This window comes from Anoplopoma fimbria, chromosome 2, assembly GCF_027596085.1.
Source record: "Anoplopoma fimbria isolate UVic2021 breed Golden Eagle Sablefish chromosome 2, Afim_UVic_2022, whole genome shotgun sequence".
Taxonomy (NCBI): domain Eukaryota; kingdom Metazoa; phylum Chordata; class Actinopteri; order Perciformes; family Anoplopomatidae; genus Anoplopoma; species Anoplopoma fimbria.
This window is the reverse complement of record NC_072450.1, coordinates 17,412,331-17,437,797: the sequence shown is the minus strand read 5'-3', so window position 1 is coordinate 17,437,797 and position 25,467 is coordinate 17,412,331. Positions and strand designations below refer to the sequence as shown.

At 39.8% G+C, this 25,467-nt stretch overlaps 1 protein-coding gene across 1 annotated transcript in view; it reads left to right on the top strand.

The window, feature by feature from the left end:
• The window catches only part of prtga (protogenin homolog a (Gallus gallus)), a 29,294-nt gene extending 8,346 nt beyond the window's left edge, over positions 1 to 20,948 (top strand). The window contains exons 3-19 of the mRNA XM_054617165.1: positions 1,804 to 1,948; positions 2,079 to 2,212; positions 2,542 to 2,838; positions 2,937 to 3,096; positions 3,498 to 3,745; positions 5,640 to 5,804; positions 7,713 to 8,018; positions 8,845 to 9,033; positions 14,818 to 14,913; positions 15,011 to 15,197; positions 15,928 to 16,055; positions 16,182 to 16,352; positions 18,725 to 18,904; positions 19,055 to 19,178; positions 19,298 to 19,439; positions 19,749 to 19,862; positions 20,514 to 20,948. Of these exons, the coding sequence (XP_054473140.1) occupies positions 1,804 to 1,948; positions 2,079 to 2,212; positions 2,542 to 2,838; positions 2,937 to 3,096; positions 3,498 to 3,745; positions 5,640 to 5,804; positions 7,713 to 8,018; positions 8,845 to 9,033; positions 14,818 to 14,913; positions 15,011 to 15,197; positions 15,928 to 16,055; positions 16,182 to 16,352; positions 18,725 to 18,904; positions 19,055 to 19,178; positions 19,298 to 19,439; positions 19,749 to 19,862; positions 20,514 to 20,948 (3,221 nt within the window). The remainder of the gene's footprint in view (positions 1 to 1,803; positions 1,949 to 2,078; positions 2,213 to 2,541; positions 2,839 to 2,936; positions 3,097 to 3,497; positions 3,746 to 5,639; positions 5,805 to 7,712; positions 8,019 to 8,844; positions 9,034 to 14,817; positions 14,914 to 15,010; positions 15,198 to 15,927; positions 16,056 to 16,181; positions 16,353 to 18,724; positions 18,905 to 19,054; positions 19,179 to 19,297; positions 19,440 to 19,748; positions 19,863 to 20,513) is intronic.
• The last annotated feature ends 4,519 nt before the right edge of the window (positions 20,949 to 25,467 follow it).

Sequence of the window (25,467 nt, the reverse complement as noted above, 5' to 3'; positions counted from 1 at the left end):
GTGGAGGGATTGCCTGTGGACTTTTTTCGAAAGCAAAAGTTACCACAGCATGGTGTTGCATGTAACTGTTGAAAAAATATATATATAGCCAAATTAGTACAAATAATTTATACATTTATGTTTTTTCAGTGTTTATGGTTGTTTCCATTTTTTAGTTTAGTTACTCATTTAGTAAATAAATACATTAATTTATCAAAATTAAGGTTAGCCATGTGTGTCTGTGGGTTCCATGCAAGATCTTCAAAAGATTGTGGCAGAATAAAACCAATTTAGATTTTAAATTTTTTATTTTCCACACTGAATACGTGACAGATGTGGTTTCAACTTGATGCTCTGTTTCCTGCTCCTTTCTGTGTCTTCTTTGCTGAGTGCTGATGGCTCACTGCAGCCTGATGCTTTGGATGTGTGCACGGAGGTCAAAGAGCATCACAGAGTGTTTGTTTATCATTTATTTGGGAGATGACAGTTTCATCCTAAAGGCAAGTCGCAGTTTTGCATCTTGAAACGGACCTAGGGAAATTATGAATCATGTAATTTACAAATACAAAGTTATACAGCTTTATCTTTCTGGTCCATCAGAAAAATCATTAGCAGTCTATTGATTTGTCCATCTCTGTTTGTACCATGTATTATTGTTATGACAAATAACATGTTAGCATGCTGTTATGCTTATTGTTTTCTGATAATCACAGTATTTGCTCTCTGTCACAAACAGTAGTGCAATTGATTTCTTTTAACAAATGACTGACCTCAGGCTTCTGCAGCCTTTTTAGCACAAAGGGGGACTGTGCAGCAGTGGGTGACCCTAATGGCTTTTAGGGCTAATATGGCCCAGAAGGAAACACTGCCAAAAATGCTAAAACAACTTAAATCTTTATCAAATGCATGCACTTCTGTTGGCTGTTCGGATCTCCATTAAAGGCCTTATTGTTATTCATGTTGAGCCTTATGTGCTTGCTGCTCAGCTGGTGGCCGACAACAGCTCAGTTTCAGGGAAACCCTATCCACGCAGGATGTAGCCGTTCCACTCCAGTCATCACCTTCTCTCAGCACTCAGCAGGTCTGTAGCTTTAGGTAATGGGCAACTCTGTTTTCTGACGTCCACTGAATCTGACGGAGATGGATGGATGTCTGAAATGCATCAATATGTTTGGAAAGGAAGATAGGTAATTCGGAAATGGATAATAAGATTTAATCATCTTTTCATCTTGCAGTACTTGCCACACACGTTATGTCTATAATAGCGTTAAGATAATAGTGATAGAAGTTTTATTGATAGTGATTTAACTTCACCTTGTATCACCCTTCCTTGCTGATTGATGAGTATCTCTCTAACCCGGCCATTGTGAGCAGTTGTGTAGGGCTTTGGACTGATTTCATGCCTTGGCTTAGACTTCTAATGTGCTTAAGTTTTACATCACAGCTAGTATCTAGGAACAAATTAAGTGAAGTAAAACATCAACTTTCACAACAAAGAAACTCTTCAATGGAAACATTTTTCTTTTGACTATGTCTTAGAAAGAGTTAAAAAGAGTTAAAAACTTGAGTGCTATCTAGTACTACTATCAGGGGAGCATTGTACTGTACAAGACGCAGTTAGTTCTGTGTGTGGGGGGTGTTAGTAGAAGCTGGTACTGCTCTCCTTATTGCCTTCATAGCAAATGTACAACCTCAATATGCAGATGAAGAGAGATGATAAATGTAGCTGTGTTAGATAACTAATATTGGGAGAAAGAACATACCATCATACTCTGAAGGGGAAACTAAGATTAAGTTGTTTCTTGTCACTGTCTTTTGCTGCAGGTATTTCCGCTTTTTCAATCCAGCCGACGTCTATAGTTGTGACTGAAGGCTCAATTGCCAGGTTTTCCTGCAAAATCAGTGCACACCCTCCTTCCATCATCACTTGGGAATTCAATCGGGTAACATTACCCCTTGCCACTGAAAGGTATGCACTCGTTGTTTTCAGTTTAATTTCATGGTATAAATTTCAGCAGATCTATGACATTACGAATGATTTTTGAATAATTGCTCCATATTGTTAGTAATAAATGCTGTATCATATTTCTGTCATCCAGAATCACAGTCCTGCCCAGTGGTGTTCTCCAGATCCACGGGGTGCAGCGGGCAGATGCTGGAAATTACCGTTGCATCTCCACCAACATTGCCAGCCGCCGCCGAAGCACAGAGGCCACCCTCACTGTCACCCCAGGTGAGCCAGAAATACTCTTTTTGCAAATGCTTGGTGTAAAAGGCATCAACACACAGTATAGTTGTAAAATATCCATCACAAAGCAGAAACTGTGTTTGCTGTAGACATTTGCCTGAACCTATAAAATATGATGGGTGTGAAAAATTTGGAAAGTATTATCATATTAAAACCAATACTGCAATATCAGAGTGAGGTTATTGGTTTGAGTCTCTCAAGCAGTTGTAGACTGGTCACTAGTTTGTTGAAAGGCTTGTTTGTTCGCTCAAATCTACGATATCCGTCACATAACACCACATGCACTAAAGCTGTCTTCCTCCCTCTCCCTGCAGCTCCCAGGCCCCAGGTTCCCCAGAGGCCACGCATCATCGCTGGGCCACAGAACATTTCAGTGTCGCTCCATCAGAGTGCCATCCTAGAGTGCATGGCCACAGGCAATCCCCGACCCATCATTTCCTGGAGCCGAGCGGACAGCAAGTCTATTGATGTTTACAACACCAAAGTGTTGGGGAACGGCAACCTCATCATCACAGACATCAAGCCCCAGCATGGAGGAGTCTATATGTGCAGAGCCACCACTCCTGGCACCCGAAACTATACAGTCGCTTCAGCCAATATCACTGTGTTAGGTACAGATAAACCGTAGTTTGGCTATTTATTTGGGGATTTTGTTTTGAGAATTCATAATTCACAAATGTTTTTTCTCATTGATGTTCTTCCTCTAAAGCACCACCTTCCTTGGTGGAGTGGCCAGAGAGCCTGACCCGTCCACGTGCCGGTACCGCCCGCTTTGTGTGTCAAGCAGAAGGAGTTCCAACGCCTCAAATCACTTGGCTCAAGAACGGAGAGAAGGTTCACTCCAATGGTCGAATCAAGATGTACAACAGGTATATTCCTCTTGCCGTTTAGGGAATAACTCCTGAGATCCATAAATGCCTTTCTCGGCCAGTCACATGTATTTGCGTCTATATGCACAGAGATAATGAAAACAAGAACCCCCACTCCTTTTACTGTACAATGAAACGCTTGTTTAACAGTCTGTGTTGGCTAATTTAAAACAGTTTAAATAAATAATTCACTACCGTCGTTACATTAGAAAGGAAACTGAATTATTTACAGCAGTGCAAATGGGGTTTTATTTTGTTTCCCTGTAATTTGCTCCATCTCCTTATTCAACTGGTAGTGCTTGTTAAAGGTAATTATAGAATGATAACACCCTGGTAAAGGAGCCTCAGGATGAAGCCATCTGTGTGCACATCCTTCATCTTTGTGTGTCTGTGTCACATAGCAAACTGGTCATCAACCAGATCATCCCTGAGGACGATGCCATCTATCAGTGCCAGGCGGAGAACGAGCAGGGATCGGTCCTCTCTATGGCGAGGCTCATCGTGGTGATGTCTGAGGATCGGCCCAGTGCTCCCAGGGAGATCCGAGCTGACACGGTTTCGAGCTCCGCCATCCTCCTGGCGTGGGAGAGGCCTCAGTATAACTCTGATAAAGTTATTGCTTACTCAGTGCACTACATGAAGGCTGAAGGTGAGCGTCGTTAAAACAATCAAGAGATAACAGGGATACGATTTTAATTGTCTTTATGTCACAGGGATACTGTCTCCTGTGAAAGGTTACAGTTATTTATTGAGACATTTCATGTTGGTGGCCTTTAAAAGAGAAGAACACAAATTTAGCATCCACTGGCTTTGTATAGTTGCAATGGTACATAATTTGCCAACGGGGGTCCTCGGAGGAAACAAAACGCTTCATTCAGCTTCATCAGGCCGTCTATTGCCAGCAGGTGAGCTCAGAGCTCCGGGGCACTGGTAACATGGAGGGATGCCAAACATCTTCCATTTCCAGCCACATTGCGACAACAAAAAGCCAGTTAAAAATCTGCAAAGCTTCTTTTTAAAGTCTCAGAAAATAACTTCAATTTTGCCACTTCCTGTCTAGAAACTATATTGTGGGAGCTGAAGGCTATTTGTTGTTAATGCTATGTTGGAGGGAAGAGGTCAAAGGAAGAAAAAAGAAATGCTTCTCTAAAAAAAAGAAGAACAAAAAGCCTTTTCTTGACAAACAGGAGTAGTCCTCTTTAAACCCTCTATAGCCCTGTTGAATTTCAAGATGCAGGCTACTTTCCTTTAGGCTGATAAAATGCAGAATGCACACAGAGCTATTCACTTAAAGCACAAGGGTTGAAATGTTGCAGCAGAAAAGCCTTTCAGCTTTCCTGGGAACTCTTGCCGTTGACAACAAGAGTCAAATTCAAACAATGCAACATTTGAGAAAAAAACCCAGTATGTTCATTCAACCACTGCACTTAATTATAATGTCACTGACTTCCATTGGGGAGGTGAAATGTACAGAATTCAACTAGAGAGAAAGGAACACCTGCTAGATGTTGTTGGGGATAAGGAGGTCAACATAAAAAGACCATGCTGAACAAATTCTCTCTGTTTAATTGAATAACTGGCATCTGTCAGGGATTTTCTGCACTTGATTTAGATTTAGTGACACAGAGAATGGCTGTTCACTGACATTGAGTATCAGACAGTATACGCTGTAACCTAAAATTACAGAGAAAGAAGCTCAGCACTTAATGGAGGCTCTAATGAAAGGAGGGACTAATTAGCCGGCGTGATGTAGTGTCCAAAAGTGTGTATTCTGTGAGAGTTGTGGGAGGGTATGAATTGGACAGGAAGGCAGACTTTGTTACACTTTTCTGAGAGGCTTACTGCGGCATTCAGACTACGGAGAAAGCTTTTTTAAATTTACTCCTCAAGTACCTTGTTTACCAAGTCAGAAATCAGACCAGGTCCGTTTTTTTTTACCCGGTACACAAATACAACTTTGTGTGACTTTGCTAATCTGCTCTAATTAAATATATTTTACACAGCAAATCATTTGAAAAACTAGTGCAAGTGAACATGGAGATGAAAAAAACTGCTGCAGGAAGTGAAGACTGTAGGTTTACTATATTTTGTAATGACAAGATTATGCATTAAATGTTTTAAGGGAAAATTGTATTTGACCTGTGGTGGTTGGGTTTGATTACAAAATAGTAAGAGTTGAATGGACCAATATCTTATTTATTTTATTTTTTTTACTTGATACATAAACTGTATCCCCACTGGTGATTAAACTGAACACATATTAAATTATGAAAACATCAACAAAAAAATGTTGGATTGGATATGATGATGTCTTCTTTTGTGTGTGTATAAATATATACAAAAATAATATATAAATATATACAGTATATACATATATTTTAATCTTTAATATGCTGTAATTTATGTAAACATTGTGAAAATTTGAAATACAAATAAAATGTAGGGCAGTTTGCTTTGTAGAAAAATAATAATTTCTCATTCAGAATTACTATTGAATATTTTTGTTTTAATATAAAACTCTTTTTACAATGTCATTTGTCCAGGATTAAACAACGAGGAATATCAAGTTGTCATTGGAAACGATACAACTCGCTACATTATTGATGACCTGGAGCCGGCTCGCAACTACACCTTCTACGTGGTGGCCTACATGCCCATGGGAGCCAGTCGTATGTCGGACAACGTGTTCCAGCACACGCTCGAGGATGGTGAGGCTTACACTTAGTGAAGGTCGCAAACAATTCAATCCTTCCCACAGTGAAAAGAAAATCAGAAGCATGTAACATTTAGAGAGTGAGATGGACAGATAAAGATCCAACCGATATTATGGACCTTTAAAGAGATAAGATAAGATAAGATAAGATAATCCTTTATTACATTACATTACAGTCATTTAGCAGACGCTTTTATCCAAAGCGACTTACAGGAAGTGTATTCAACATAGGTATTCAAGAGAACTACGAGTCACCAGAAGTCATAAGTGCATCTCCTTTCTTAAACAAGCATCTTAAAGCATAAACCAGAGCAAAAGTATAGTGCAGAGGCAAATTACTACGAAAACAATAATTGCAACAGACTAATACGAATACAATAAGTGCTACAAACTACTACAAATAGGATAAGTGCAGTAAACGAATACGAATTCAATAAGTGCAGCGAACTGATACGAATACAGTGAGTGCAACAACTAATACGAATACAATAAGTGCTACGAGGAAGGCTCAGGGTAGTACTTCTTGAAGAGGTGAGTTTTCAGCTTGCGCCGAAAGATGGGCAGCGACTCTGCTGTCCTGACGTCAGTGGGGAGTTCATTCCACCACTGAGGGGCCAGGACAGAAAAAAGCTGTGACCGGGTGGATCGGCCGCAGGGACCTCTGAGCAACGGGGCAACCAATCGCCCGAGGCAGCAGAGCGAAGTGGTCGGGCGGGGGTGTAGGGCTTGACCAAGGCCTGGAGATAGGAAGGAGCTGTTCCTTTCACTGCCCTGTAGGCTAGCACCAGAGTCTTAAACTGGATGCGAGCTCTTACAGGGAGCCAGTGTAGAGAACGGAGAAGGGAAGTTGTGTGGGAGAACTTGGGGCGATTGAACACCGAATAACAGAACCCAGAGATGATGTGTAGAGCGAGAAGAGAAGGGGGCCCAGAACTGAACCTTGTGGAACCCCCGTAGTCAGCATGCGTGGTTCCGACACGGCCCCCCTCCATGTCACCTGGTAGGATCGGCCTGTCAGGTAGGATTATTAGTCCCGCAGCGGGGAAATTTGCAGAGAAAGAGACCCTAAGACTCTATGTGATCCCAGTGGGAGCTCAGAGGATGTTTGTTTACAGAATATTTTAACTGCATTGAATGAGCTTTGATGTTGATGTAAGAGACAATCAAATAATTTGTACACAGTGTGTATATGTATGTTTGTGCCTACGTACACAAGCTCATGCGTTTGTCTGTGTATCTGTGTTTGTGTCCCATGCCCCTCAAGATTTTCTTATTCCAGGCAAACCTCATTTGCTCATGGCCTGTGGGTCAAACGCTGCCGTGTGTCTGTCTGTGGCTGTTAGGTTATTAAACTTATATTACATAGCTTTCAGGTCAAGCTCAAGGTCACCTTAGATTGGTGCTCTGGTAAAGATGATTTAATCCAATTTTAAATAGGGATAAATAAATAACATGTCTTCTGATTTGTTTAAACACATAAGATCTTGTGTGTCAGTTTTTCTGATGAAAATATTACCTAAATAGTTCCCATATTAACTGTAGTTCCCATATTAACTGTAGCCACATTGATTTGCTCTGTCTTCCAGTTTTAGGGTAAGTTTGTATTAGGGTGAGCAATATGGATAAGACTTTGCAAGATGGTCACCAATTCATGTTTAGTTTTTGCTCATTTTAATTCACAACTCAAATTCTTGATTTCAGCTTCTAATGTTCCAAGTGAAGCAGTCAATGGGGAGGCCACTGAATTAAATGGTGATAAGTGATCTACCATGTTTGGAAAAAATTGTAGCCACTGAACCCCAATCCTAAGGTTCCCCTCAGAGCATCAGGGGTTACTTTTCCTGTTTTCTTTGGCTCACAGGAGTTCTTTTGGTCTTAACTTCCCTGTCTTGTCGTTCCACAGTTCCGCTCCGTGCCCCTGAGCTCAGCCTCACCAGCCGCAGTCCCATCGACATCCAAGTATCTTGGCAGCCCCTTCCAGACAAGCTGAGTCGTGGCCGAGTCTCCGCCTACCGTTTGTCCTATCGCACCAGTACTGAGAATACAGTCTCACAGCTGGAGCTACCTGGAGACAAGACCCAGCATCTCCTGGAAAACCTGCAGCCTGACACCATCTACCTCCTGCGCATTGTTGCTGCCACCAGTGTTGGTTGGGGTGAGCAGTCTGTCTGGACGTCCCACCGCACTCCGAAGGCATCCAGTGCTCGAGGTACTTTTGGAAGAGTTGCTTTCAGGATTTATTAAAGACGATGAAGTAAAGATTTTCAAAGTTTGAAGAGTTGACGGTGCAAAAAGCTGAATTAACACTGAACTTTTCTTTTCTGCTTAAACCATGAGAGAATCAGGAGAGGAGCTTGATCTAATAATCTTGTTAAGGCATTGCGTTTGTTACTCTGTGACCTTTGACCCGCACTGTCAGTAACATTGGAAGGGTTTCAGTCATGGGTCATTAAGGGAGCGACTCAGGCCTCTGGATTGGAAAGAGTATATGGCTCTTTAGAGACACATCTGAAGCTTTGAGGCGGGGGAGGGACAGGATTTGTTTTTCCTGCCCATCTCTATCACCCTCTGTCTCCAGTTTAAACTCAGACAGGAGTCTTCTACCGGCAAACTTCATTCCCCTCATTCCTAAAATATAAATGTGTGAAATGGCTCCCTGAGTGCTAGTGTGGTTGTCTCTGGTCTGAATTGATTGTGAAACAGCTTGTAAGGCATCAGATGATAGTTTCACGTTTTAAAGAAAACTTCTGGTTAGGAACCTCCTCTGAAGTCTGGAAACACCTTGATGAAGAGACTCCAGATTTTCTAAGAACAAGTTTCTGTTTTCTGAAAAGCTTCAGTCATAAGATACACAGCAGAACAATGTCTATGAAGCAGCACAGTTTGTTTTGATTCACATGGACTTTTATCCCTGCTTTTGTTTTCATAGACTCGAAAAGATTGTGTATGAACATTTTTTTGTGTGAGTGAAGGATTGTAATCATTCTCGACAACATTATCTTAATATAAATGTTTTCTGACTCTTCTTTCTATAGTTCCTATGGCTCCCGAGCTGCATTTGGAGCCTTTAAACTGCACAACTATCTTGGCGCGCTGGCAGCTGGCACCCAGGAACTCAGCCAGTGTTCAAGGCTACAGACTCTTCTACCATGAGGAGAGCCAATCAGAGAGGGCCCCGATTCAGCTGCGTGCCTTGGATAACACATACACCTTTGGAGGCCTTGGTAAGTTTTGTTTCAGATCATTTCAGTTACCTGCTGCCACTGTGGTACCTGTTCTGCATGCCATCATACATTATTTTCATAGTCTTCTTGTGAATACCAACACTCAACAACAAAACACCACAAAAGCTTCATATTTACATTGGAAGTCACCTTTAAACAGTGGATATCTGATTTGAGAGCACCTTGCTGTATAGATTTGAATATTGCTGATGAAAAAGTGTTTTTTTTAAAACTCCTAAAACTGATTTTTAAAAGTACCAGATCCTATCAATAATGCTGGTTGTGATATGGAAAAGGGATACTTTTGCTATCTATATTCTAAATGAAAGTAATTATTGACCTTACTAGCACAATAAAAAATATTTCATTAAGCTAGTGATGGGCCATTAGGCACCTAAAGTACTGTTTTACACATATTGGAGTATGTGAAGCAATATGAAAACATGGAAAGATTTGAGCATGAACCCATATATTTATACAAACGAGTGAAACTCCCAATGATTTTTAAATATAAACATGTCTTGACCCTCATTTAAAATGTTTAAGCTCACAAATTTAACTGAAATAGGTTGTGATGGCTAAAACCAGCAGCAGCATCTATTGACAGCTCAGCTTATGAGTGATTAATTGTCTTACGTGTTGAGCAGAGTCCTGCAACAGAAAAGCACCACATCCCACTTCCATGACCTCCCAACCTCTGTGCAGGATTTCAGAGCGTGTGCCTTTTCAGCAGCTGCTGGGTGGTGTTTTTGAGATATCACAGCTCTTTTGGCCTTTAGGTCAGATTCATTTTGGCTTTTGTTTGAGTGAAGAGAGGGGGCTCAGGCCACTGCAGTGGACAACTGACCATCTGTGGCTGGAGGGGTCAACCAGGTGGTCAGCAGCTGACTTTTAAATCAGGAAGCTCAGTGCTTGTACGGGATCAGAAAGAAAGAAATATGAGGTGGCACTATAAATTACTTTAGGTGTTAACTCCAACTGCTGCAGGCGTTTAGTTAGTTAGACATTTAGTCCAGTGGGTTACACACCACAACTATGGATGCTACAATACACCTACTATGAGGCCAACAGCAACTACTCTTGTTTCTATAACATAACAATAATTACTAAACAAATTTAGCTAAATATAAAGTCATGTCTGGGATGCTAGTTTGACAGTGTGATAATAACTTAACAAATAACTGCAAAAATACCCTTATTTGATTTGTGTTTTAAATGCCCTATTATTTTATGTTATGGTCATATTGGTCGTATTGATGTAAACAAATATGGAGAGATCTTCAGTTTTTTAAAGTTGACTAAGTGCTCTTTCTTACTTCATCAGATTGCACTGAAGGTTGAATAAATGTTCTGGTAGGAAGAGGAAAATGCATTCACAGCTGCTGATAAATATGAAGCCAATCAACTAAATTAGCAACAATAAGAAATAAGAAAAAGGAAATCTTCTTTTTGTTCCTCTTTGATAAAGGAGCTTTGCAGGGCTGTGTTTTGAAGAGAGGGGAGCTGTTCTGTAGAGGCAGATTTATTATGTGTTTTATGACTGCTTTGAGCAGTGTTGCTGGAGGAGCATTGACATCAAAGACTCATTGTGTTTGGCCCTGAGAGCCACAAAGATGGTTTATTAGCCAAGACCTTAAAGGAAATGCAACCTCTCACTAACTGAGCTGTTGGCCAAACAATGAGCGTGTCTTGTGCGCTCACTATCTTGCAGTTCTGAGATTTTTTTCTCATGAATTAGCGCTGCAGCACTGTGCGAAAGTATCTGACCCCCTGTGTGGCAACACATCCTGCATCAGAGAAAACCCTGCTGTGCTGTGAGGGATCTGACTGAATGGCTTTTCACAAATTACCACCTACCCCTTGCTATTATTATAGCTGTACACTAAATTAATTAATTGTGACCAGCAAAAAATCTTAAACTATGAGACTGATCGTCCGGTCACCGATCATGGCCAGTCAGCTGAAAACCATCCGGTTTTGATTGTCTGCAGATCGATCTGAGCATCTCTACTACTGTATCTAAAGTCTGCTAACATTAGCCTACATAAACTGCTGGTCATACCAGACAAAGTGAGGCTGTGGAGGCAAAACCTTTGAATGTAATGATATAATGAGCCAGGGTACACCTTAGTTCTTCTGCTCTGTATCCATAATGATAATTCAGGATATGTTCATTCTAGGAAGTGTGAGATCAACAGTTGGACTACTGCATTATGAATAAACACCACAATTGTCTCTGCTACAACATGTTGTATACTGAAAGCCGGTTGCATCAACTAATGACAACATGTTGATATTTACTCACAAATGCTGGAAACACAATGGACCGAGCTTTGGTTTATTAAAATGTCTGTTGTACTGTATCAGTGAAATTATGAACAGGAACTAGGTAGTTCATCATATTACATTTCTTTTGGCAGATTACTTCTGAGGCATTATTTGCAAATATTTGTAGATGCATTTTGAAGGACTCTCTCTACAGATGCTCTAATGTAAGATTCCACAATTTGTGTCCTTGAGAACATCAAATGCTGACTGTGGAATTTTCTCAGCAGGTGATTGCTTTGCAAATGTAATCTGCTTGTACTGTAAATGGCAATTCCTGTAATCCAACTGAAGCCATCCCTTTTTTGCCAATAACATTGATTTATGAACTGCAAGCTGTAGCAAAACGGGATGCTGCAGATTTAGTGTGTGTCTGCAGAGGGTCATGCTCTGAGCAGGCTGTTAAATTATCACTTATGACCGATCCAGATGATTGAAAGCACACCCTGAGAGACAGGAATGTGTTTGAGAGGCTCCAGTTGGGTATAAATGACACGGTGATGTGACCTTTCCTCGCATGTGTATTCTCTGCGTGGCTCATGAGATGAACGTGTCGTTGTAGTTGAGGCTTAAATAACTTTCATACCTGTTGGCACCAGGCAGCGCTGGGTAAACAACTGTAGATTTACCTCATAGCTGCAGGCCTTCTAACATATTGTCCACTTTTTTGTTACACAAGGCAAAAAGTGCTTAGTGTGAAAACAAGGTTTGTACTCCAACATTCAAAGATTATGCTCAGTGTGTATGTCAGTGTGCGTCTGTGTTGATTTGTATGTGGGTAAGGGGCAAAGAGAGAGGGGGAGGAGAGAGAGAGAGAGATGATAGATGCTGGTGTGAGGGTTCATGCAGGAGTTGACATTTATGGCCCCCCAGGCCTGGCTTGCTGCGGCCTGGGGGGCCTTTCGCAGGGCAGAACAAAAAGCTCAGAGGCCAAAGGGATCTGCATTTTGGCTGTAACAAAAAAGGGTGACCACAAATGGCTCAAATATGTCCTTTAATACAAACAGCATCATTTATGGGAGTAAGGTCATGTGAGATTTATCTCAGTGGAAAGGACAGGAAAATGTCTTCACTCAAGGAATAGAAACTCTAGCAGAACGCAACTCTCTAAGAATGTGATGTGTGGTAATGCAGCCACATTTATTTTGTGTTACTCTTGTTCTGCATTCACTGCCGCATCAGGATCTACTGAAACAATTAGTAGATTCATTTAAAATTAATTAGCATTCATTTTGGTAAAAGATTCATCATTTAAGTCTTTTACTAAAGCAAAAATGTCAAAGATTAGTGTTTCCAGCTTTTGAAAGGTGAAGATTGCTGCTTTTCGTGTTTTATGTCACTGTAATCTGAATATCATTTGGTTTGGGACTGTTGGTGGGCCAAAACACGACAACGAAAACATTATCTTTGGTCACTTCATATAATGTTTTAAGGTAAGAACTTCTGGTGTCAGGTCCATTGTGATTGAAAAACAAACCCTCTCTCTGAGTTTTCTCTTATCACGACACAGTGTTGTCACCTATTAAGTGGCATTTTATTTTGACTCTTGGTGTTTCCCTGTTTTTCCACTCACTTCCTCAGCTTGACCCTCCCCCGCTCAGAGAGAGGCCTATCACCCCTCCTTTTGCAGGATTTAGCTTGCCCAGATTCCATGTCAAAGGTCGTGGCCCAGATGTCACAGCTTCCCCCCTCGCAGAGCTACTCTCTTGCATAATTACGACAGGCCCATTGTATTGTGGGGATGGGTAGAGGTACAAACTATGTGCCTGCTCCTCTTAAGAGGTGGACACTGAGGCATAACAAACTGGGCAGAAAACTTTGGATAACAAGGTGGACATTGTACAAAAGTGCAGGCTTTCTGGTTTTATTCATCTCTTGCAACAAGAAAAATAAATATATCAAGAACTTATTTTCCTTGAGATTAGTCTTGCTATGCTCGACAATTATCTACCCTACACAGACAATTCTTCCAGCAATTCATGACGTAGTTCATATGGTTGATTAGTATGTTAATATTTTCCTTTTATTCTTAATTGTCATTGAAAATAGCTATAAAGTTTTCGGCAGGGAGAATCTCTGAGCAGAAGAAATAAGGCTCTTCTCATATTCCACAACCGCGACCTCAGATTCTTTCAGAGTTTAATCTCGGCCTGACCTGCTGGCCCTGGTCTGGCTCCAGTGAAACTCCTAAGGGCTGTATGGGGGTGCGAGAAGCTGAACTCCACCCCTCCTAAACTTCTCTAAGCTCCATGCACACAAATTCATCTCCTGTGGTCTGCCTCTTCTCAAGAGACCCTAAAATGTCAGCACAAGTGTGCTTTCTGCAGGATAGACAGGAATGAAATAAAAGTAATAGAGTCAAGATTATTTTAGTGTCAAATTGAGTTAAATACACATGTTCATTTTTGAGCTATACATTTCTGTGTTTGCGTTTTTACAGTTAATACACAGTGACTAGAAAGCAAAAACGGTTTAAAGGTAACACACTTATAGTAAGGTGAATTTCTGATGAAATAAATATATCAGACATCATTTTCATAACACAATGACAAGAATGGCAAGTGGTGCTACTCTGACTTATTTAAAAGTTCCTAGATCTCGGATTAAAAACTGAATTAATAGTAAATTATCAATATATGCTTACATGGTATTGCAAAAGTGTTTTTCATCTTTCCACCAAACATTTTAAATACATTAATACAAAAGGTTGAGGATCAGTGTGCATTTATTTTACTGTATGTAGGAGTTGGCAGATATGACCCAGAATATCGGAAAGTGTATTCAACATTCAAATCAGGCCCTGATCATTATTCTTTTAGGGCTAAAAGGGACATTTGGTCAGATGGCTTTTATTCAGCGCAGGGTCTTCAGGGTCACTGAGGCCTGCAACTGCTGTTGACCGTCAGCAATGTCCTTCCCAGGGGATTTTGTCCGTCGATTTGACCCCGAGATTCTGGACCTGAATAGGAGTGGCCACTGACCAATGACCAGCAGGCCTGACTGGGGCCATAGAAAGGGCCTTCTTATTTTCTCAAAAGACTCGAGGTGACAGGGTGATGGATAGCGGAGCTCCTCTGTTCTGCTGCCCTGGGTGCTGCAGAAACTGACCAAAGGACTCACGGCACTGAGCATCTGTCGCACTGCCTCACCTCTGGTTCCCACCACACCATCCAACTAGAAAACCTCAGTGACCCCACACCCACACAGTCCAAGTCTCTTTCATGTATCACTCCTGCTTCCTGTTAGCTCTAGGAATCACGTTGTCATCTGTCTTGGTTTTTTTGGTCCAGGGTGAATAGTTGAGTGCTAATGAGAATAAATCTCTATGGATGTTGACTGAAGTACAGATCTGAGACTGCTAGCAGACTGATGGATTGTAAAGGGAGAATTTTGTGTGTTTCACATTTCTATGATGTGATTTATTTAAACATGTTGGTCTTTTTCTTTTTCTTAATGTAGACCCAAGGAAGAAATACCACATTAAACTTCTGGCTTATAATTTTGTGGGAGATGGCTACCAGGCTGACCAGACTACCAGCACTCCTGGATGTGTCTGTAAGTCCCACAATATACCTGATAATACATTTTTTAAGTGTGATGGTGTTGCTTGTATTTGAACATGAAATAACTCTACTTTTAATGTATCTCTCAGCTGTTAGAGATCGCCTCGTGCCCCCTCCTCCTCCTCCACATAATGTGCGCACCAAGACTAACAGTTCGTCCGCCGTGTTTCTGCATTGGGGTCGACCAGCCTTCACCTCCAGCCACGCGGTCAACTACACTGTCCGCTGCAACCCAGTAGGCCTGCAGAACGCCTCCCTGGTGCTCTACCTGCAGACGTAAGAATTCCTTCATCATACAACTTTTCATTTAAAGCAGTTTAAATCATTGTGTTGAACTATGAAATTGATTAATGCAGCTGTAATACATTTGTCGGGAGTTCTATATAAGGCTTTCCTGTATGGAAATGAATGTTTCATGGAACATGAAAACAGATGTAAAACACATGTAACTGCGTGTTTGTTCTTCTTCCTGTTTGATGACTTGGTCCCATGCCACATTTCAGATCTTATCTTAACATCATATTTTATTATTGGCATATCACAGCTTCATCTGTATCATATCACTAAAACGGTTTCTTTACAACACTTTACACTTAACAACATAAATGCTTGTAACACTTGTTGGAGAAAGTTTACTGGTCACCAGAAACTCTCAGTGTCTTTTCCACCACTGCCAGCACAGCTCCATATCACCACCTGCTGGGCAAGACCTTTTATTAAAGGACCAGTTTACAAACACGATAAAACTTCATAACACATTAATATAAATAATTACATCATGAAACACATATAGCTTTTAAAGTTATTGAATGTTTTTTATTTTTTGGCACACAATTGCCATTGATTGTATTCTTTAAGAGCGATCTACACAACTATTACCTCGAAACCTCAGCAAATCACATTGAACTGATTTGTATTCTAGATCCTCATCTGGCCAAAAGGAAATGTACAATGGTTTTTAGTGAACTCTCCCCCAAAAAGCCTCTGCTATGTCTTTTTTCTACAGGAATGAGCAGAGCCTCCTGGTGCGAGATCTGGAGCCTAACACCAAGTATGAATTTGCTGTTCGCCTTCACATTGACCAGCTGTCCAGCCCCTGGAGCCCTGTGGTCTATCAGAGTACTTTCCCTGATGGTTAGTGCAAAATTATCAAACATTTAAATTGTATTAATTATGTCTTTGATGTCTAGCAGGAGTTTGTGATTGCTGCTGCAATGTAATTTTATTTGACCATGTTCTTTTTAATCTGCATCCTCACAGCTCCCACTCTGCCCCCTTCCAATGTGAAAGTGACTCTGATTGAAGTGGACACAGCGCTGGTTTCATGGAAACCCCCAGATGAATCCAACGTAGCTGTGACACATTACACCATCCTGTATGCCTCCAGAAACGCCTGGATAGCTGGGGAATGGCAAGTGCTGCAAAGAGAAGGTAAGGAGGAGTGTGGAGAGAAAGAGGTTATACAGGTGTGCAGGGGGAACCACAAAGACTTCCTCCTGTCCCACACACTGCGATTGGAAATCAGTAACTCATTTAATTCTCCTCCTTGGCTCTGTTCATTGTAATCCCTGAATGGTTCTATCACAGGTTGAGCTCACTGCTTTGTCTTACTGATAAAATACCCGTTTGGAGGTTTAATGTGATTACAACAAAGACTTTAATTTACTTTGAACCACTTCCATTTATAAAAAGATCATATCTGTCCCAATGATACACTTAATGCAAATATGAGTGCATCAGTGTTGAATACATTTAGTTCTCTCTTTCTTATCACTCTGTTTGCATTTAATCAAGTATTAATCTAAAGTATGCAGATAAATGCAGCTTTAAACTCATATTTTTTATGTGAATAAGCAAAAAGAAGCCTCTCCACAGGTGTTTAGTGTTTGTATGTTTTCTGCGCTTGTGTTAAAGTATCATCCGTGTCAGATTGTGTATTAGATTTGGTTTCATCATGGTCAAACTCACCTAAATAATCAACATACAGACTTCATCTACTGTGTAACCGTGTAGTTTTCTAGTTGATCTAAAACAGTTTCTTTAAACCATGTTTAGATGGGTCAATTATGTCAGACATAAAGTGACTTTTTAATCAAAAGATCACAAAGATATAAACTGCAAGGGAGAGTCATCTGTTCATATAAAAAAAATATATTATATGATTAAGGCAGAAAAAGAAAGTTAATGTGGAAAGTTTAGAAAAGCCACACCAACAAATATGCTGAATGATTGATACAAAAGTTTTGCCCCAACACAAATAAAGTGAGAAATCTTTGTAAAGCAGCCATTCCACTCAGTCACAGGCATTATAAAGCTGTCGCTCTATCTGGTGTGTGAGGCAGGGTAGGTGTTTTTTTCAGGGCAGAAGACCTCAGGAAACACAAAAAGACACACTATTCCCCTCTCCCCCTGGTAAAGGGGTCAAAAGTGAAGCCGTTCACAAAACCCCTCCAACCCAGCCCCCCAGCCCCTCAAACTGAACACCCACCTCTCTGATGGGACCCTGGTGTTGTGTAGACTGGGTGCTATTGGATAAGGGAATGTGTATGGCCCTGATCCCCTGACCCCCTGCTCTTCTCTCACATAGCATCTCTCAGCTATGAGGATTGTTTTTATGTTTGTCTTTCACTGCATCACAAAGTCCTGCTATTCAAAGGTCAGCTGACTGAAAAAGTCAGAGGCTTACATGTATCTTTAGAGTAGCATACGTGTGTTTATTTAAGATTATCTCTCATGTTGGGGTGCTTAAATATATTTAGAAATTAAGGAATAGTTGAACATTTTGGGAAACTCAAAACGTATGACCAGTTACCGCGATTTGTGAGTTTTACACATTGTTTTACATACGGGGATATAACGTGGTAATTAATGAGCTAGAGGTGCTGGTAGGGGGATTTAGTTCCCTTTTTACGGAGCAAGGCTATTTGTTCCCCACTGTTTCCAGTCTTAAGCTAAGCTAAGCTAACCGGCTCCAGCTACACATTCATGAGAGAGTGGTATCAATCTTCTTATCTAACTCTCAGCAAGAAATCAAATGAACGTACTTCTCAAATTTTTTGAACTATTCCTTTAAATATAACCACTTAATACAGCTTAACGCCAAATCTTAGTTTGTAATAAAAACTCAATAATTGTATTTAAATTAGTTCCTTCATACCAGGTTTGCATTACGCTACCTCAAAGTGGAGCCTAGAAATAACAGAACATGAATAACCAGTAAACACCAGTAAATAAGGTAAAATAAGCAAAGGCCCCTTTTTAACACTTTTTTCACAATGTGCAGTTAATGTGCAGTTAAACACCAGAGTTATGCAGGTTTCCATGAATCGTTGTGGTACCTGGACCGTAGTCGTGCCTCCTGCTGTGAGCCGACTGACACCCACTGCTACTTCGATTATTATTATTAATCACATTACTATCCCTATTTTCATAACTATAATTCTACTGTAATAATTGCTGCTGTTATTATAAGTAGTCTTATTATATGAATCATTTATGTCATATACATTGAATGTGTTGTATCTCTGTTATGCTGTTCATTCTGTACACATGACATCTATTGCATTCTGTCCATCCTGGGAGAAGGATCCCTCCTCTGTCGTTCTCCCATAGGTTTCTTCCTTTTTTCTCCCTGTTAAAGGGTTTTTTTAGGGGAGTTTTTCCTGTGCCGATGTGAGGGAAGGACAGAGGATGTCGCATGTGTACAGATTGTAAAGCCCTCTGAGGCAAATTTGTAATTTGTGATTCTGGGCTATACAAAATAAACTGAATTGAATTGAATTGAAGTTAAATCTCACCAACAGGAACCATCACCATGGCACTGTTGGAGAACCTGAAGCTTGGCCAGATTTACTTTGTGAAAATTTCTGCATCCAACAACATGGGTGACGGGCCCTTTTCTCATACGATGGAGCTGACAGTCCAAGCAGATTTGTCCTCTGGTCATGATCCCCGGCTCTCTCGAGGCTCCACCCACTCCACAGGTCAGTAACATCAACGTAATCCTGACAGAATCACGTCATAATTTACGATTGGGGTCTTCCTATCATAGGCATTCAAATTGATTGAGCTTTTTTCAGACTGGGCTTTGGCAAATGATTGATATCTGACCATGTTGCCTTTATCCTTCACAGGCTTTTCTGATGGCTTCTACCACCTGGACCAAAAGTCAATGACAGGGATCACCGTTGGAGTCTGCATCGCTCTCATCTGCATCATCATCTGTGCTTTCATCATCGTCTGCAGAGGGAAAAACAGGTACTTAGTATGTCTGAATGCTTAGAAGGAGCAGCCAGTACATGAAGTTTCTAGCAGCAAAAGCCACATTTCCTTGAGTATCCTTGCTCTGTAGTGACGTCATGTTTGTTTCTCTCCAGGAAATTTTCAGCAGTTAAAGAGTACAGAGACGAAGTGAACACATCTGCCTCGGCTGCAGGACAGCTGGGCTCTGAGGGAGAAGCTGAGCATGCTGATGTGAGCGTCCCAATGATGAACCAAAACCATTTCATTGATGCCAAGGTACTTGACACAGTACAGCATGTAACACGCTCACCAAAATCCTGAAATAATTGTGGAATGTTGTTTTTTCGGGCCTGGAAAATGTTTGGAAATTTGTCAAATATTTTTAGTTTTTTGGGAAACATGAAATTGTATTTGTGACAGAGATTGTAATTGGTGTGACCTGCTGTTCTCAGAACCACATCAAATGTAGCTGCAAGAGTATCACTTCAAATAACATTTATTTTACAATAGGTCAGGGTTATGGCTCATACATTTGTCATACTTAAATATCATTTTAAATACATATTTATATATTTTCACTTGTAGGGTGGAACAAATCTCCTTATAAATTCTCTCGGCCCCGTTCAGCCCGGCACTGAGAAGAAAGAGAAATGGTTTTGCTTCAGCAGTAATGTGAAAAAGGACAGCAAAGCAGTGCAGGTAAGATTAATTAAGATAAGTGAAGAGTCCTGCTTGTTAAATTGTCATCAAAAAAATGTATAGCAAAAAAAGTACCCACGATTAATTTCTTACCAGTGTTTGTAGATAATAAGGGACTCTCTTGTCCTTAATGAAGCCTCAGGCTGCATATAAACCTGGCTATACAAAAAAAAGAAAATTATAGACCCAAAGTAGGGATTCTCCCAGGCAAAGAAGGCTTTCTAACTTGAGCTTGTGACTGAATTTAGATATTTAAAGGTAATGCTAAGGAGATCCTTTTCTCATTTAGTAATCATGAATACAGTGTAAGTAAGAACCATGAAGGAGGTAAAGATGATATAGAGGTTATTGTTTTTTCATCTGCCAAATCTAACTCTTAAGAGCATCATGAAATGAAGAGTAAAGGAAACACATTTGATTAGTAATTCATATAAATAGGGCTTTTCAGAAACTGCAATAAAGAGTGGAAAATTGCATCAAAAAGAATTATGAGGCTCCTATTTTTAACTGGATGACATTATGTGAAGGTAGAATAAGATAATTTCCTGCAGGTTTGCTTGTGACATCAAGATTGGTTGCAGCTATCTGCAACTACACAACTGAGCCATAAACACTCAGACTAAGTGAAACCACATGTTCTCTGTGTTGTAGAATATGAGACACAGTACCGTCTCCTACCAACACGGGACCACAGTGTTGACCTATGAAGAGGAGCTGTCCATGTCTCCAGACCAGCCCACCACCCTGCAGGCCCTGCTCTGGCGTCCCGGCGACTCGGAGGGCTCCTCCAGCAGTGAGGGCAGCCACGCAACCGGTGATTCGGGTCGTTACTCTCACGACGAGACAGAGATGACCAACCTGTCGACTGGAACCAGCAGCCGCCCTCCGTCTCAGACGGCGGAGGACAGCGGAGGCTCAGACTGCAGCGCCACCCCAGAAGAGTCAGGCGAGCTGATGGAGGAAAGTCAGACTGACCTGAAGTCAACCGAGTCTGTCGAGAACGGCTGCTGTCATCATGAGGCGCAGAGCAGTTCTGAGTCTGCACTTTCTCTCCAAGTGTGTGTGCCTGAGTGTGTGTGTGCCTGAGTGTGTGTGCGCCTGAGAGTGTGTGCCTAAGTGTGTGTGTGTATGTACGTGTGTATGTGAAGGTGTGAAGGCAGTGGTACATTTGCAAGAAAGTCAAACTGCACTGAAGTAGATAAACAGCTGAGCCATAGAAATGTCTGTGTGCTCACTGCAGCTTCATATATTTCTTTTTATTTTCACATTCACTTATTCATCTTCTGGTGAGACTTAGATGATTGAAACCACTTAGATATGAGAGTGGTTTCAATCTTCTCATCTAACTCTTGTCTACTCGACTCTAGTGTGTTTCCCAAAATGTCTAACTAATTCTTGAACTATGAAGCTGCCACCAACAGAATCATTTCATTTCTGTATTCCAAATTTCTTGCACGTAAACGTCCTGCAGTTATTTTCGGTTGTGAGTGTACCACAGGCCTGAATGTAAGTATGAGGGAGAGCTGTAAAGAATCAAGGAGGGAGACCTTTTTGCAACCTTTATCCTGGTCCAACACAAAATGAACAGAAAGCCGACAAATGCCTTTTACAGTATAACATGTTGGCAGAGAGGGGTCATTTGATTTCTTTTACTTCTTTCTTTTTCATTCAATGAATGTCTTTTTTTACTTTCCCTTTATTTGTGTGTGTATGTTTAAAAAAAAAAAAATCTCACCCACCATGAATGTTTAAAAAGACTGTCAGAAATGTGACAAAAAGTGACATTTCTGACATTATTTAAGAGAGTTTATCACTGGAGTGAAAGGGAAGTGTGAGTCCTTTTCACTGATTATCTACCTCGGTTTACCTCTGGGTAAACTTCCACTGTATATTTAATAACTACTTATACCTAAGTTTTGTAATGGGCCGCCTCAGTTACATTACATTTTATACTTCCTGATGACTTCTCTCCCGAATGTCATTCAATTTTGTCTTTTTCTCTTACTTTGTCCTGATTTTACGGGATGGTAAGGGCGCTGCAGCTCTCTCCTCTCTGAAGGATGGGAAACATACAGTTTGTTATTTATCTCCTCAGATGTTGCTGAGGTACTGAGCCAGTATTAATAGTGTGTTTTGATCATTTTTGTCCATTATTGAGTAATGGTGTAAAAAGATAATGAATGTCTGCTTTTGTTTTTGTATGTCATTGTGCAGCTGCCCTTGCTATTCCTGTTTTATACTACCTCGATTAAGAATTTATTTTATTGTCTTTATTTGTTTTCCTAAACTCAGGGAACAAAGTTTAGTACATTGGAAAAGTCATGTAGTGTTACATGCTGAACTGACAGGGTATCTTCTCAGTACTAAACTGTTGTAGAGTGTAATTGCCTAATAGAATGAATGTATCTGGTGTTGTGCTGCCCTCCCTACAGAAGAAAGCCCCCTCTGTAGTTTCTCCCTAGTTCCCATAACGTCTGTTTTTTAGAACAGACTCTTTTGTTTATTGACTTCTTCCTTTTTATTTGTGTAAAGATTCACACCAGAAGTGCTTGCAGTGGCGTGTCGGTACACAAAAGCTTTATAATTGGCCTTAATGTGGGAACGCGTCCCTCAGATGTGGAAACCAAAGCCTAATCATTCTGAGGGAAAAGCTCCACGTGAGGATGCAAAACACGTGAACAATGATTGTAGTAAAAAGCAGTGGAAGTGTTTAATCAGAGATGAAAGTGAAGAATTGAATGAACACCATAAAACTATATTTTTGTTGGAAGATAATGTAGTACTGAGTACACATTGTAGTTACCTTTGTTCCAAGTAGTTGTTTAGTTTTGCTGTAGAGTAGATAAAAATTAGCACTTGTCTGCCAAGTAGTTTTGTATTATCTGCCAATGTGCAGCGGTGACTGTGACGCTATTAGCCAAAGAGTTGTTTGCTACCTTAGTTTATTTTAGTCTCTCAACTAATCTCTGGCAGAAGGTTACTGAGGAATGTGAAATAATCAAAAAACGTTATACCAAAGATGAAGCGCGGCCTTTGAGATCGGTTGAGCTCCTCAAACGAAAGCCTTGCACGTTAGTGGCCTTGACCCGAGACAAAAAGAGTGAAGAGAGTTGTGGGTTAAAACTCTGAGGAAGTGCCAGCAGGATAAACTGGCACTTAATGACGATGGAGTGACGATTAATAATCAATGTTATGCACACAAACCAAATTATTCTGTCGCAGAGTGCCTCCAAAACTGTTGCAAACAGATATCTGTACATTGTAGGGGGAAATTATTAAATACAGTATATTATATTGAGTAGTGTCTGTGTTGCAACAGTGCAGTTGTGGGAAAATGAGTACCCACTGATCTTTCAACTGAGTGAAACATAATTTACCGAGTTTTTAAACATGGTAGATACGTAAAGTACATTTTAAACAATAATTACATGTCAAATATTTAAATTTCATGTATTTAACACAGATAATTTGAAGATCTCACAATTTATTTTCAATTATCATAACAAAGATTGTAGAAAAGTCAGTGGGCACGCAATTGTTTTCACATTTCTGTATTTTTAATCAGAGGATTCTGCGGAGGATTCAATCATGGGACATTTTCGGGATGAAAAGTGACACAATCAGCTTAACTTTCTTTTGAAAAGCAAACAATGTTAACCAAAGATTTTTTTTTAAAGGTCACCGTTGCATATTGGCGTACTGACAGAGAACCGTTTAAAAGCTTCCTATCTTTGTGTGAAATGTTGTCATTTTCAGTGTTCTCATACTCATTGTATTACTGTATAATATGTTGAACTACGAGAAAGCAGGATGAAAAAAGTTCCTTAATCATCATTTATTTCCACTAAATCAAGTTTTCATCTTTTTTTGTATCTGTTGGCTTTCAAGAGAAAATAGATTTTTTTATACAGTGGAGTCATGATTTTCCTGCTTATGCAAAGTAAACAAAGGATATACATTTCCATTTGAACTTAATCCATAATGTCTTCATATATCCTGTATTGTTAGAGCTTAAAGGGCTCAATACAGAATCTGAAAACAGCTCCTGGGCGTATTTTCTGAACCCAAAATGTTAGAGTGATGTTGTGAAGCTGTTGGAGTCAAACATGTTCTGAATTGGGCCTTTGTAGTTCATACCTTATACATTAGTGCTACCTTAGGTTTTTATTTTTTCATATTCCTGTTAAAGGTTCAGATGCGATTTATTTGGGTCATTAATCTGTAAGATTGAGGTCAAGATCCTCAAACGAATGTCCCGAAATGTTGGCCTGTTGTCTGTCATCTCTTTAACGTGTGAATTCAAAGGGATAAAACAAAGAATCTTGTTTTCCCTTTTTGCAGTACTGTTGTGTTTAAATAATGAGGTGGAGTGCTGCGGGTCATTTTTTAAGTAAAACTCAGGGGAACCCGCAGCTGTCCCTCCTCAGTGAGAAAGCAGGTTTCAAGTCTTGAAAAATGAATGTACCTTTTTGTAATTATTATGTGTTCTGATATGTTCTGTTCATGTTTTGTTATATTTTGTCTTTGTCAGCAAAGTCACTTGCAAGTTGTTTTTTGCCAAAAAATTGTATAGTTAGGAGATTTTAGACAGTGGTTAATTATGACAAAGTCTGATTCTCAATTTAAATAAAAGTATTAAAAAAGTCTTCAGTTTTTTTTACTGAATATACTGTCATTTGTCATTGCTTTGGTTTTGTGTAACTGCAAAGAGTGTAATTTTATCCACAATCCACAATACAGCATCATGTTTGTGAGCCATCAATCTTTAAGTTCGTTGAATAGGTTATTTTTTACTATTTAATATATAGCGCTGCAACTGATAATTATTTTCATCATGAATTCATCAGCTGCATATTTTCTCAATGAATTATTTAATTGATTGATTTGATTTCTAAAAAAATCAAAAAATAGTGAGAAATGCCCGTCATAAATCACCTAAAATTTGAAATGTCACTTTCACAACACTTGTTTTGTCCAATAAATTGTCCAATATAATGCAGGATTTTTACTGTGTGGTACTACGATCTTTACTTAAAGATTCCGAATATCTTTGTCCCTTTAACATCAAACTGCATTATACTTTTACAACAATTCTCTCAAAAATAATTGTTTTACACCTAAGTTTGCATTTCCAAACACTTTATATTGCTAAGTTATACGTTTAACTTTTTTTTTTTACAAGAAAGTCTTAGCTGGCACATCATTTTTCATACAATGTTACACAGTCTTTATCACTTTAATGTGCTTTAATTGGTTAGAAATGATAGTTCCCTTATTGCTCCATGTACATAAGCGTTTACTCTTTAAGCTATTATGTAAAAATATGAGCAAAGCACTCATTAATTATCAAACACCTACACACAAACACACCTTAACCTTTACAACGGTGACCTCTACTGGTATAACATGTTAACAGCAGATCATAGGATTACTGATTAATAATGAATTAAGTTATTACAGAAATTATAACCCCCAAAAAATTAAAAAATCTGTATGTATGATATATAATTCTTATTTTTTTATTTTTAAGGGTTGGTTCCCACTCTGTTGTGAGGCAAAAAGTATATATATATACAGTGGGTATATATATATATATATATATATA